Below are 14,942 nucleotides of genomic sequence, written 5' to 3'. Positions count from 1 at the left end.
GGTGCTGAAGTGTAGATGTTAGCCCTCAGGCGAGGGGAACGTGGAAGCTCCAAAGCGAGAGCCGGTATCCTCCCAGCCTAGCCGTAGATTTAGTAAACAAGCGTAGGATTAGTCAATATTCTTTATGCATGGACCAAAGGGTAATGAATAAGTATGCTCATATTTGACACAATACAATTTGAACTGATTCACTTTATCCATTCACTATAGTTTCTTCACAAGGAGAAGAATGCTTTCTTATATATTGAATATCACATTAGAAACTTTATTAGTATAATTAGTTATTTAAGAGTTATCAAAATTACATATTTATTTTAATTGTCTATTAGTGACAGATAAGCAATTTGAATTATATTGTTGTGATTAAGTATTGATTTTCTAAAATCTTAGTTTGTAGTTCTAATATTGCTTTTTGTGGGATCGATATCTAGGACTCCATTAGAGCCCTATATTACTTGAGTGATACATATGCTTGCGTTGATAAGTGTGACTTTGCCATTATTGAATATTTTATATATACATCTTTATCGAATCTATAACCGTTATTAAGTTTTTGGTGTCGTTGCTGATGAATTAAATCTTCTAGCAGCATTATTAAATACTTGTATTTTTAAGCATATATAAAGTCGCTGTCAGTACCTAAGTTTCATAGCATAGCACCATAGCTTTAAGCTGAAAATGATGTAAAGTTGAAAAAGGATATCAATGCTAGGAATAAACTTATAGCTCTCTACCATCAAGAAGTGGGATTAGTGCTCCATCTCCGCCAAGCACGACCTAAGCATCAAGATAAAGTTGACGAAGATGATTATGTCATGGGATTATGGAAATAATTCTATTGCACTGTGAAACAATAATAAGTTTGGAGCGGAAGTGTCAGAAGGTTGTGCTTAGAAGATGTGCCAAAAAAAGTGGTGTAACATTCTCACCCTTAAGTGTGGCACTGTGTCACTAAGGCTAAATATATTGGCTCTAATAGGCTCACTTCACTCAAAATGTGTTGTGGGTTAAAAGAAGGGATCCTATGTTAGGGATTTCTCTAACTAAAACCTACACCTACTCCTTTAATGTAAAACCTAGGGTTTTCTATGAATAGGAAACATAAAGGTCTTAATATTTTCACCTTTGTGAAAAGATTTAGGTATGCCCCTCAAGTTCTATGCTCCAAGCTTGCTCTATGGATGCTCTGCATGGCTGCTGCAATCACCAATGCTCTCTAATGGTGAGGAAGCTTGCTGGAAAGGAAGCACAAAAGGAGATGAAGGATTAATCCCTTGGTTTCCTCTAAGGGAGGTTTAAATAAGGGCTAGAAAGCAAAATGACCAACTGAGGCTGCCCCTTTTAAAAGGAAAGCATTTAGTCCAAAATTGCAACATTGGGTCATGTCATTTAGGCGCTACTGATGTGAGAAACACTTTCCACCTAATGTTCCCACCACATATCAATAGGTACATAAATTTGTCATTTTATAATGGCACCTTGGGGCCCAAAACTGGTGATGATGCATTGCTGATGTGGTGAGTGTCACATCAATTGACAGGACATCAATTGTGTAGTGGCATGCTAACACATGTTAGACGAGTCAGAATGGTGCCTTGACTCTAGTTTGAAGCATCTAAGCACAGCTGATGTGACATCAACTGAAAAGAAATACTTTGTCGCTGATGCACTAACACTTGTTAGAATTTCACTTAGGCACCAACTTAGTGGCACCATTGAGCAAATAATGTGGCACTTACTTTCATCTAATTAGCTCATGTCATTGGGACCTATCAGTTGATTTTGAGTGGTGGCATGTGGCACTCGACAGTGCAACTCTCTAACTAGGTGTTGCGGCTTTAAACTTATAACAACAAAGCATTCAGGATTGATCTTATGGTGCTAAGCTAATTTTTTGTATATTTAACCACACAAGTATGAGCCTAAATTGCTCACATATAAATTTAAGGACATCAAAGTAGACATTTTCTTCATGAAATTAAAAATATTTCATATATAATTATTTAATGTAAAAATAAGAAATGTTTTTCCCTGAACAGTGGATAAGCAAATAAGGAATATATCATATAGGTATGAGTGACTATTTGCCTTCGACCACGTATCTATGGACATCATCATTTTGATCTACCATCGCACTCAATCAGGTCCCTGAAAAGGACTTGTAGGGTGTGGATTCAAGCATTCCTTGTTGATGTTTGAATAACCAATTTAGTTTTCACTCGATGTGATTAACATGATGTTCAAGGGAATCAACCTTTCGATCAAACACATTAATGGTGGCCCATAACCTTTAGATATGCTTGGAGATGGTGCATTGAAATGAAGGGGTGAGAGGAGGGGCTAACAAAACATCTTTCCTTATGCTTTGCGATACTAGGTACCTCTTCTTATAACACAAATATTGAGGGAAAATAATATACCCATACATCCTTTATTGAGCCTAAACACTCACAAAATAATGAATATTAGGGGTGTCAAAAACACTTAGAGCTTCACTTTATACTCTTAAACACGTACCAGATGCCATCCCAATTCATTAGAAATTCGAAATCATAGAGATTCAAAATGAGGGATTTAGAATGAAACGAGATTTCATTTTAAGCAAATACTCAATTTATAGATGGAAATGGCGACACAAAGACTTTACACAGAACTGCGGCGTGCCCTAATGATTTTAATGGCTCATTCACTTTCACATCTACTATGAATGATAGCCAATAATGAAATTGATGGAGTGCAACGGCTCCAAAGACTAGCATTGTGATTATAGGTCAAAATTCAATCAAAATTTTGTAAAATTGCACAACTACTTTCCTATAGTGGGCCCTTAACATCCTTTAAGGAAAGATTGGCATTGCAATAGTAGGAAATGGTGTTGCGGCACATAATTGATTTATTGAGACCCATTTTTAGGTGCTCTCACATGCATAGAAACAATAGGAAAACTCTGCACTGCGACATCGAAGGTTGGCATCGCAACACGATACATGAACTACCCAACTTTGCATATTGAACCCTCTCAAATGAAAAATTGAATTCTTGGGTATTTATATAGGATGATGGCATCAAAAATATAATAAAAATGATGCCAACAAAGGATCCCAAAAAGAGCACTATGTCAATTAGATGCAGTGTGTTTGTTGATGATTGGCGCTCATCCGATGTGTACACCATGAGGTTTTAACTAAAATATGTATAGACCTGGCCAAAGAAAACTAAAATAATCTTAGAAAAGAACATGCTACAAAGTCAACAAGATGGGTATAGGAACAAACAACAGTTGGGGTGATGAAATTAGAGAAGTTGCGCCATAGGATCCAGACTGAAACAAGCTTGAAGCTCTTGTAGATCAGATGAAATGTGAAGTGATTTCTAAAATGATAAGCTACAAAATCATGTTGGTAGATTTAAGATTCAAACACTGGTTGGATAATAAACTTATAAAAGTCTCGCTACAACAAATTTTAGAACAGGAAGACGACCTTGATTAGTTGCAAGATATACTTAAAAGTCACACTGTGAAGTTCAAAGCAAATGGGTATACAACATTTCAATGATTGAATGAAAAGGGTATGATGATCTTAGATAAGGTCACATTATGAGGACAAAATAGATTGGTCTACGACTAAGTACCTATCAGGCAACATCGATAACAGTCTTAGAAAAGACATGCGATGAAGCCAAACTGGATAAGTATAAAACCAAGCATCAATTTGGTAGCATACTTCACAAAAAGTAATGTTACAATAAGTCAACCTCAACTGGTTTTAAAAACCAAACATTAGTTGAATACAACACATAACAATCTCAGAAAAGGTATGCTACAAAATGAATTGGGTGGGTTTAAAAATCAAACACTGTTTGGATAGCAAACTTTAAAAAAATTTTATATATAACTTCAAACTAAATGGGCCTTAAGAGAAAAAGTTTATCTAATCGACATTGCACTCAAAAAATAATGATCCCACTGGGGCAAAGTATATGTTGAGCTCTAGCTCCTTGACTCAATCAGATAATTATTTAGAAAGTGTGTCAAGCTATAACTCTTAAACTCAATTAAAGAACTAATCATAAGATGTGTTAGGGGCTAACTCCTAGACTCAGCTAAGAGAATAAAAAAAGAGTGTATTGGACTCTAATTTGCAAACTTGATTAAAGAACTAATCAAATGGTGTGATGGGCTCTAACTCCCAAACTCAGCTATGAGATAACCAAAAAAAGAGGTGTTAAGCTACGACTCCCAAACTTGATTAGAGAACTAATTGAAAGGTGTGTCAGTCTCTAACGCTCTAACTCCCAAACTCAGCTATGAGATAACCAAATAAAGAGGTGTTAAGCTACGACTCCCAAACTTGACTAGAGAACTAATTGAAATGTGTGTCAGTCTCTAACTTCCAAACTTGTCTACGAGATAACAAAAAAAAAAGAGTGTGTCAGAATACAACTCCCAAACTTGGTTAGAAAACTAATTGGAAGGTGTGTCTGGCTCTAAATACCAAACTCGGCTATGAGATAACCCAAAAAAAAGAGTGTGTTGGGCTCTAACTCCAAAACTCAATTATAGAACTAATTGGAAGGTAGGTCAGGCTCTAAATTCCAAACTCAATTAGAGAATTAATTGAATGATGCATCATGCTCTAACTCCTAGAATCAGATATAAGATAATTAAAAAAATAGTATGTCAAGTTATAACTCCTGAACTCAATTAGAGAATTAATCGGAAGGAGATAAGTGAGAAACTAAATCTTATAATATCCATATGCAAGTGTATAACTCACGTTGAGAAAGACACAAGAGTCAACAGTGACTAAGACATCACATCATCAACTCAATGTGCGACTCACCCTAATAAATAATTTATGATTTGGTAACCAAAACCCAACCAATATTGGCTAAAGTGGGATATAAGAATGAGAAAAGCTTCCTATGATCTCTCTTTAAGGAAAGTATATAACTCACATTGGGGAAACAATAAGGACCCATATTAAGGTTATTGAAAAATTCAACTAACTAAATAAACTCATTTGTTAGTCTGAATGGTGACCTCTCATGGGGATAATTTTGGGTTTTGATGATTCAAACCCAACCAAGTGGCTAAATTAGGAAAAGAAGGAAGCTATAAACTTCTCTCTCATATATTTAAATGTGGGTATGCAACTCACATTAGGGAGAATAATTTTAGGTTTTAGTAAACTGGTCCTAGTTGAAATTAGCTAAATCTAAGAAAATGGTAAGATACACACAAATTATCCACTTGTATTCCCTAAGTTTTTAAATGACTCAAGTTAGGGAATACTCAAACACAAAGTCGATTAGTATTGGAGACATAAATGTGAAGTCTAGACCACTAGGTTTGGTTAAGAAAATTAGATGAAGTTTTGAATTTTGGCAACCCAAACCCAACTAAAATTAGTTAAATCTGGAATATTAAGCATTGGCTCCCTCTGGAATATTAAGCATGGTCGAGAAAAATGACATGAATAGTTTGAGTTTTGGTAACATGGAACTAACAATAAGGCTAAACCAGGAAAATGTTCATTTGAGTAACCATCCTGGCCTTTTGAAAATTTACTTGAATTCATCTTTCATAACAAAGCTATAATAATGTTATTGTTAGAAACCACAAATTCCGTTAAAAGTGCATCAAATTTACCAAACATAAGGGTCTGCAAAATTTAAATGTAAATATTTACCAAACAGAAGGCAATACATAAGTAAACATCGATTCACCATGCATTTTTGCACCCAAACCAAACAGAAGGCAATACATAAGTAAACATCGATTTACCTAAATTCAATTCACCATGCATTTTTGCACCCACCCACAAGAAATTTTCACTTAAATTGCTTCAAAATAACAGAAAATAAATATTTTCAAACTTCATAGTTGTACTTGATGAGGTTACTTCAACTCTTCGTTAATGAATTTTAACACGAAGCTGGGAGTAGTAGCAAACACATAACAAATATAACCAAGCTTTTTAAGCCTAAAAATGCTCAATATGAGAAAAACTTTAGGTGCAAACACATAACAAATAGATTTATATAAGATCAGCAACAACCATTAATCATATAAAAAATTGTGATTAACTCTTGTCTTTTGCATTTTAAGTTTTGTCTTTCACTAGCCTCAGAATAGCCCAAAACCGTCCCTTATGTTATATATCACATATATATCATTTATCATCCCATACTATCATGTAAATAGGTTTAGGTTTTAGATTTAGCTCATTGTATGCATGCTTTCTTTATTTAGGGTCAGATCTTATCTTAATCCTTTTAATTTCTTTGTGTCTAGGAAAATCATTGATATCTTGACCATCTTAGATTTGGAGGGTTCACTTTCCTCTAATATCACCCTTCTTAGATAGATATGCCTGCAAAGGAGAGATCTTTATGTTTGGTTAGACGTATAACTCCAACAAGACATTATACCCATATATATAAATGGATCAATCTCACTTGAACATACTTATACATGCTTATATTTGTCCAAATATTTTTTTTCAAGCATATCCAATTTTATATTCTCTCTCATCCCTAGCATATGTTGCTTTTGTTGAGTCATTAACACTTTAAAAGTACCATTTCCATTCGAGTGTCATTTTCACTTGATCAATTGACATTTTTATATTGACTAGGATGTATTTATATTAGTATTCAACAGTCAACACATAAAGTAGCTAATAAGATTACACTCAGGCTTAGGATTTGACTTGTAATTATAGTGTATTGACTTCATTATTTGTGAGCACTTTCATTAAATAATGAAAATCAATGTACAATAATCAAATCCCATATTGTGCTAAACATACAAACAACCTAAGATATGTCATACTAAATATTAAGATCATATATAAGGTCAATCTTTTTTTGAAAAAAAAAATATATTTATTTTATATAAAAAATAATATATGTATATATATTTTTAAAAATAAATTTTAAAATTGTTAGATTAGGATGAAATATCTTAGGATGATCTCTAAAGTAGGGCCATACTTAGTGATTTTATCAAGATCATATCTGTACATCTTAAGCTAAGCTAACTCACACATACTTAGATCATGTGCTAAACAAATACAGACATTTTTTTAGTCTAACGTTTGGTATAGTTAGGATATTTTGTATATGATCCAATTATGGTATGCTTTGTTTGTGAGGTGGCCACAAATTATTTGTTTTTTTTTTCTTATTTGTTTTTGGGTGTGAAATGGGCATACTAGATGAGGAGTAGATGCAATATTCTATTGGAGTTCATGTCCAAAATGGAGGGGTTGTAAATGGATAAAGTAATTTTGTATTGATATAAGTGCTTGCTAGCTTACCCCTCCCTCCCTCAAGTATGACCAGTTATGCCATGCATGTGACATATATACTTATGAATATTAATTTTTATTTAGGTACAGTCTATACTAAAACTAAGGGAGGATCAAGAGTTGATAGTTTATGTATCATATTTTAGATTCAAAGATATTTATTTTCATATAAATTTATGATTGAATTATATATATATATGTGGAGCTCGATTACTTCTTTTTCTTTTAAGTGGGTTGCATTGCCTTAACATAACGAGCACCAGCCTTTATATATATTCTTTTATCTGTGTTTACTTTTTGTACAAGTGTTAATTTTTTATGGTTTTTTTTGGAATAAGTTATATGTGCTAGGATTGATAATATAATTATAAAATTTAGGCAAACCCAACCTATTTCATAAAGCAAATTTTCCTTTTTAATTAACAACTTTTGGCCATGTTTCAAAACTAATAAAATAAATAATTTTTGTGAATTTTGGAATTCTTCTCGTGATTGAGAATTTGTAGGTCATAGTTTGTGCCCCTTATGCTCATCAAAAGAATGAATTACCATCCCAACATTGAACTAAGGCTGGCTTATATCAATTAAGGCTTATGAGTATATAAAAAAAAGGTCCAGCTCATAGTCATAACATAGTCTAATTTAATGCATATTAATAGAACCTCCAAATTAGGAATAAGCAACATTTTACATGCGCGTTTGAGTTATATTTAATTTTTCCCACCTAATTGGCCTCATGATTTATATTTCCTTAGGTGGTTATCTAAAGTACTTATGATGTTTATTGGACCAGATAAAATTGCACATCTTTGTAGGATAGTGTTGGTTCTTGTGGTCTGACCATCCTTTCCCCCCTTTTTTTCCCTTGGCACATTGCATATTTGGAGGGAGGCAAGTCCTGTTCCCATTCTTTCCTACTTGATAATGTCATAGAACTCTAGGTTAGTCTCATTCTTTGGTTTAGAGTCTATGAAGTTTTATTGAATGATATAATTCACGGATTAGTGGCAGAGAAATTTTGGCTATATTGGGTCAACTATCTCCATGACAAAGTAAATTTAATGTCTAATAATCCGGGATGTTGAATGCGTGAAATTGTAACTAGGTTATGTCTACCGATACTCGAAATTCATTACCTATCCATGAATACTCTTTGAGCCCATTCGTTTGAATTGTATACATTTGTTGATGACATTTTATAGACCCTTATTTTTGAGAAGCGAGCGTCCATTGAGATACAGTGATCTGCCCACCCTCTATTTAGTGGCCTAATTTAGCATTAACGCTCATGGTATCTCCTACTAAATAATATTATCCCTCAATATACTTTATTGAATGTATTAGAATATAAGAAAAGTTTCTTTAATAAATATTTTTCTTGGGTATCCCTTAGATGCATTTAACTAAAGGAATATATTTATTCAGGAGTGCACATGTACCCAGAATATATATAAATATGACTATTTAGTCAGATGTCTATATGTTTTCTAGTTTTTAAGAGTTTGTTCGTTTCAAGCTGGTCTGATTTTTTTTTACCTCCATTCTTGACATATTTCATGAATACAATCTTATCTGGATTCTCCACATCTTATTTATTTATTTATCCTACTCATTCTATTCTCCTTCATCTCTTGCTCTTGTTTATTCACATTATCAGACATTGGTGGTGTGATGATTTTCGAAGATAGGCTTCTTGAGAAGAGAAATTATAGGATGAAACACGATGAATGAAGTAAATTGAGGCACAATAGAGTTTAGAAATTCCATTACAGAGGAGACTCTATCTCTATTTTGGAAGTATTACTTAAATTCTAAGTGTTATATCATAGAATTATCTTTCAACTTTGATAATTTTATAATATGAACTTGAGAATCTATTCATAATATTTTAGTCACTATGATTAGTTTCCTGTTGTCTCTCCCCTCTACACTCTTAGCATTCAATTATTGCAACTTTCACATGTAATTGTTGCGATTGTACATTTTGATTGTATAATTTATTAAATTTGGCGACATTACAATTTCTATTTTGTATAAAATTTCGGTGTCACATTTTTAAATTTTATTTATAATATTTTCAGTTATTACAGTTAATTTAACTAATTATAGCCAATTGGTAACTTAATTACCATAATAAACAATATATAATTGATGTCACTTGTTACTCTTTAATTTCGAAGTAAAATGTTGTACTTCTACGTGACACTTTATTTATTTTATACGTTGTCAACTGATATCACATATCCTAAATTCATTCATTAGTGACTTTTTAATCACTAGATTAGGTAGTTGATTAATGTCACTTTTTTAAATTTTATTTTATTATTTTTAGTCATTCTACTTAGTCACAAGTAATTGGTGTCTTTCAACATTTTCAATTAATATAGTTAATTGTATATGATTAGTGTCATTTGACACTTAGCTATTAGAGTCAGATCTTATCTTCTTATGTAAATATTATGTGCCAGAGAATATTTTGTGGTAGAGTTATATTAATGTCTTAGCATTGTCTGAAAATCTAGTACATATACAAATAGAAGAAGAGCTAATAGATGGGATTCTAAGATTTTATATGGAAAACTCATAATGGGAAAAACTACAGGGCATAGGCTAGTTGATGTGTTTCACCTATTCATATGCATGTCACAGAACTTTGTATATCCTTCTTTATTTACAAAACTATTATAGGAGTTTGTCTCGATAAAAGTGATGGAATATTGTTTTTTATTTTTTTGCAGCTCATATCAAGCCTTCAAGGCATGATGAACCTTTCAAATATCATTTTGGCCAATTTGACAACCAATACATCAATTAGTCACTATCCATGTGCATGTGAGTTTTTAAGATAATATGTCAGATAAGGCTAGATCAACCAAGGGGCGACGGTTGTTATAATATCTCAATTGAAATACATGAGTAGGCTCTTATGCATTTCACGAGGAAGATTTTTTTTTTTTGAAGCTTTCAACCATTTAAGAAATTCTAAATGTAGGCTCTTCATCAACTACTATAGCAATGACATATATATTCAACAATAGCATCATCTTTTTTAAATTTCATAAAGCATTCCAACCTGCAAACTCTTGCTAGGAGGAATTCTCAGGGTGGCAACATTAGATCTAAAGTTCTTCTGTAAGAACCTGTACAAATTATTAATAACCCATCTTCTTAAACTCCCATTCTTGTTACTAGCCTTAAGAATTACTCTCCCAAGAACAAATATCGCACCCTTGAGGGAAGCAGAATCTAACATCTCAATCTCCTCAGCATTCTCAGCTATCTCCTTGATCACTCCTACAATTGATGTCACATATTCTTCTCCATCCATTCTATGTTGATCCATGTAACCATACTGAACCAGGCATCTATAGACCCCCTTAGGGCCAAGCTTTGCTATGATGAACCTCTCTTCAGGAAGCACAGTCCTTACTGGAAGTGTTCTTACGGTGACAAACACTGTAATTTGACGAAGTGTGCTTACATGCTGCACATAATGTCGAATTATTGGGGGGATTCCATTAATTAGATCAGTGCAGAAGATGCAAACTCCGGGGACTCGAGTGCTAGCTTCAACAAGCTGGTTTAGTTCTTGTTTGGTCATCTTCTTGCCATCTTCATATTCCCTTTTCTTGCTTCTTCCATATGTCCATGAGAGAGTGATCACCAAGAAGAAGGCTGAGATTGCAAAGGGGACCCATCCTCCATGTGCAAGCTTGTTCAACAATGAGCTCATGTAAACTCCTTCAATGCTGACATAAACTGAGAGGAATATCCCCACCAAAATTATGTTTGTGTCCCATATAACAAGCATCACCACAGCCATAAGTACTGTTGTGATGAGCATCACCCATATCACAGCCACACCTACAACATCAAACTTGTCATATTGTTTTTAAGGTAAAATTTTAGAAGTTGAGGAACAGAGTATTTCTACAACAACATGTAAGCTCACTTTGTGTCATGCATAATGAAAGCGTGCAAAAAACAGCTTACCAAATGCATTTCCAATTTCCGCTCCGCCGTCGAAACCAACTGTGATTAGAATGCACACAAACATTAGAAAGTAGTTCACCTCTGGAGAGTAGACTTGCCCCTCATGCTTTCTTGAGGTATGAATCATGGTCACACGTGGGAAGCAACCTAGTGCAATGGATTGTCTGATGATTGAGAAGCTTGCAGATATGAGGGCTTGGCTTGCCACAACAGCTGCTAGTGTTGAAATGAGAAACATGGGCCAAAATATGGGTTCAGGGACAGAGCTATAAAATGCTGTGCTGATTTTGTCAGGGTTCTTGATAAGGAATGCAGCTTCGCCAGAGTATGCGAGGACCAGTGCAGGATACACTACCAATGTGTAAGAAAGCTGCAAGGATGAAATATAATTTCAAGCAACAGAAATGAAAAGATTTAGGGTGCGTTTGGGGCAGCTCGTGGCTATCCAAATAAGCAGTTTATCCTGAAATACGACCCGCGACCTGTGTTTAGTATAAAAACCCAACCGTGAAACGTGTTTTTCAAACGGTGAGGCGGCGTTTCCGCATTTATAAGCTGCCCCAAACGACCCTTTAGTACTTAGAGAATGACTTGCAGGTAAAATTTGAGCATTAGATTGCCTGAATTCCTCTCTTATTAAAGTGACCGAGATCAGCAAACATAGCTTCAGCTCCTACAAAAATATAAATATTCACTAAAAATCATATAGACAGATAGAGCGGGGAACTTAGGAAAATATACTGACCAGTGATGCAAAGAGCAATTGCACCTAAGAGTTCCCATCCCTTGCTGTGGTTTCTTTGAAAGAAGTAGAAAATGTAGTGAGGTGACAAAGCTTTTATGATTGATGGGTAAAATTTGATGATGTTGTAGAGGCCAATGGCAGCAGTAAATGAGAACCAAAGGACCATAATTGGTGAGAAGGAGAAACTAACTCTGTTTGTGCCAAATCTCTGGAAGAGGAACAAGATCACAAGGATTGCTACTGATAGGAAGACAACATGTTCTGCAGATCCAAGAGCCATTTGTTAATATTTCAAAATTTTTCTCAAGGAAAAAAAAAAAAATGGAAATGAAATGAGAGAATTTGAACATGCCTTGTTTGATCTTAGATGATCTTGATTGGATTCCCTGAACGGCAGAAAGAACTGCAACATGAATTAGAGATGATATAGATAAATGGATTCAAACTATAATTTGTGAGTCTGTGATGCAAGATCTTCATGTATTGTGTAAATGTAATTTATTTATGAAAAAAAAGAAAACAACAGAAATACAATCAAATAGGTACCTGAAATGGCTGGAGTTAGGGCCCCATCACCAATAACCATGCAAGTCCCTAGCAAGACAATGAAGGTAATCACTGCCTGGGCTTTCGAATTCTCCTCAAGGAATTGCTTTGCCTTAGACTGTAACTTGCTTCCTTTGCTGTGGTATTTTAGGTTGAAATCAGAACCTAGTCTTGTGCTTGGAATTATCATCTTGCCTTTAAAGTTTACATGTTGGCGAAGCAAGGAGTAGAGAGCAAAGGTTCCACCTGAAACAAGTAGTGCGACGAAGTCATACTGATCCTCTCTCTCTCTCTCTCTCACGCACACACACATGCATGTGCGCACACACGCACGCATGCGTATTTTGCAAGACTATTTGCCCAAAATTCTGTCATATTTGACAACTTTTAGCCAAAACTAACTTGTCACATAGCTAGCTATATTGAATCGCTCTTATCTACTATTCCATCTTTTAGTATATATATAGCCTTCCTTGACCATTGATGTTGATTCATGCCTATAAATATATGGCCAAAAATTGCTGTTGATTTGACATCATTCTTTGTTTTTAGTTGAAATTTTCATATATTGAATCATCTCTAATATTCATCTTTCTTTCCTTCTCTCTTTGGAGCTCAGTTTATTTATGCATCTAGATCCTAACTTCTACACATAGCTATTCTGAATCCAACAATATATCAATAGTATTATTTGTCAAATTTATCAACTATTATGTATTTTATGAAATAAAAACTTTATAAATATGAGTTTGATGATTGAAGTGAAACTAACATACCTTCTCCATGATCATCGGCATGAAGGACAATGAAAACGTATTTTATTAATCCCATCATGGTCAAGGTCCAAAAGATCAAGCTCAAGATCCCAAGAATGTCTTTTTCTCCAGGCTCCGATATCCTGATCGAGGAGAAGACGTAGAGAGGCGAAGTTCCAATGTCTCCATAAACAACACCAAGAGATTGATATCCCAACATCAGTGTTTGCAATACTGTGAATACCTATAGGATTAAGCAATATACACCATTAGATTTGTAAAAGAAAAGAAACTACTTTGTATAGTGTGTTTATACACACGCTACAATAACGATTAGAGTATCACACTCTCCACCGGGGGGAATCGAACCGCAGACCAGAGTGGACTTTCAACTGAAAAACAGATGTATGACCAACTGATTTGAGTACGTGGCGCAAGATAAGATCTATTAGACGTGCCCCGACCATCTTTAGGTGTTCTAAATATTAGAGTACCGAACCCTACACACGGGGGGATTCGAACCCGTGATCTGAGGGGACTTATGATCTTCGGAGAGGCTACTCTACCAACAGGCCACGGCACACGCACATTATTGCTATATATATATATATGTAAGTGAATTTACAAAGAGGTAATTAACAAGCGAATTGATATTTATTAAAAGGTAAAGTTCATTAAACTATATCAACAACTTATTAATTTAAAGGATGATTTACAAACATGTCACTCAATTCTCATGTATTTACGTATCCAACACTTAAACTTCAATTTTTACATACACACTACCTTAGCCATGCATGAAAAAGATGCATTTCACTTTTTAGAAGCAAAATTTAGTTGTTAAATATGTAAATACATAAAAATTATGTGTCATGCATGTAAAAGCCTCTAGTTTAAATGGAAGAATACCTTTGTTTTACGCTGAGGAACCTTGTAATCATCCATGAAGCTAAACGTTCTCGGTGGCGGACTCTGATTGGTCTCCTCAACTAATTCATGGTGGCCTCCATGGCCATCTTCTATGGAGTCCATCAATTTCTTCTGAACTGAAAACAAGAGGAAGATGGAAGAATGTTGAAACAAGTAATCAGACTGAAAATATATAGCAGATCCATCCCCCTGTGGAATAATCAGACTGAAAATATATAGCAGATCCATCCCCCAGTGGAAACAGATAATACCTCTGCTGCTTTTCTTATCCCCCTGTGGAAACATATATATTTTTTATTTTAAATTTGTCTGTAAACTAAAATCATATACTTTATATCATTTAAATAAAATAGAAATATGATATATTCATTTTTTTACGCATAAATTACCCAACACTCCACGATACTTTTGGCATGTTTTAGAGATACACAAAGAAGCTAGACTCAAACAATATAAGAAATGAGACATCTTAAACTTAGATTTAGTAAATTTTGAGAGGATTAAAATATGAAAATTATTTGCAAAGATAATTATTAAATTTTAATAATTTTTGATAAATTATTTACGTATTTATTCAAAATTTATGATAAGATGGTGGTATACGTTGAATCTGGTGAATTAAAAGATTTAGTAAATTCTGACTTTAATTAATGATGG

General features: G+C 34.1%; 1 protein-coding gene across 1 annotated transcript; it reads right to left on the bottom strand.

Annotated features, from left to right (window-relative positions):
* Window positions 1–10,365: 10,365 nt before the first annotated feature.
* LOC110033083 (potassium transporter 26-like) lies at window positions 10,366–14,513 on the bottom strand. The gene is made up of 8 exons (XM_020736945.1): window positions 14,265–14,513; window positions 13,377–13,599; window positions 12,601–12,846; window positions 12,407–12,457; window positions 12,055–12,315; window positions 11,930–11,982; window positions 11,310–11,679; window positions 10,366–11,180 (listed from the first exon to the last, which is right to left on the bottom strand). Exons 1-8 carry the CDS (start codon window positions 14,511–14,513, stop codon window positions 10,366–10,368), a joined length of 2,268 nt encoding a protein of 755 aa, XP_020592604.1.
* Between the last annotated feature and the right edge of the window lie 429 nt (window positions 14,514–14,942).

Source organism: Phalaenopsis equestris, unplaced genomic scaffold (assembly GCF_001263595.1).
Source record: "Phalaenopsis equestris unplaced genomic scaffold, ASM126359v1 Scaffold001090, whole genome shotgun sequence".
In the NCBI taxonomy this organism is placed as follows: domain Eukaryota; kingdom Viridiplantae; phylum Streptophyta; class Magnoliopsida; order Asparagales; family Orchidaceae; genus Phalaenopsis; species Phalaenopsis equestris.
This window is presented reverse-complemented; position numbering and strand designations above follow the sequence as displayed.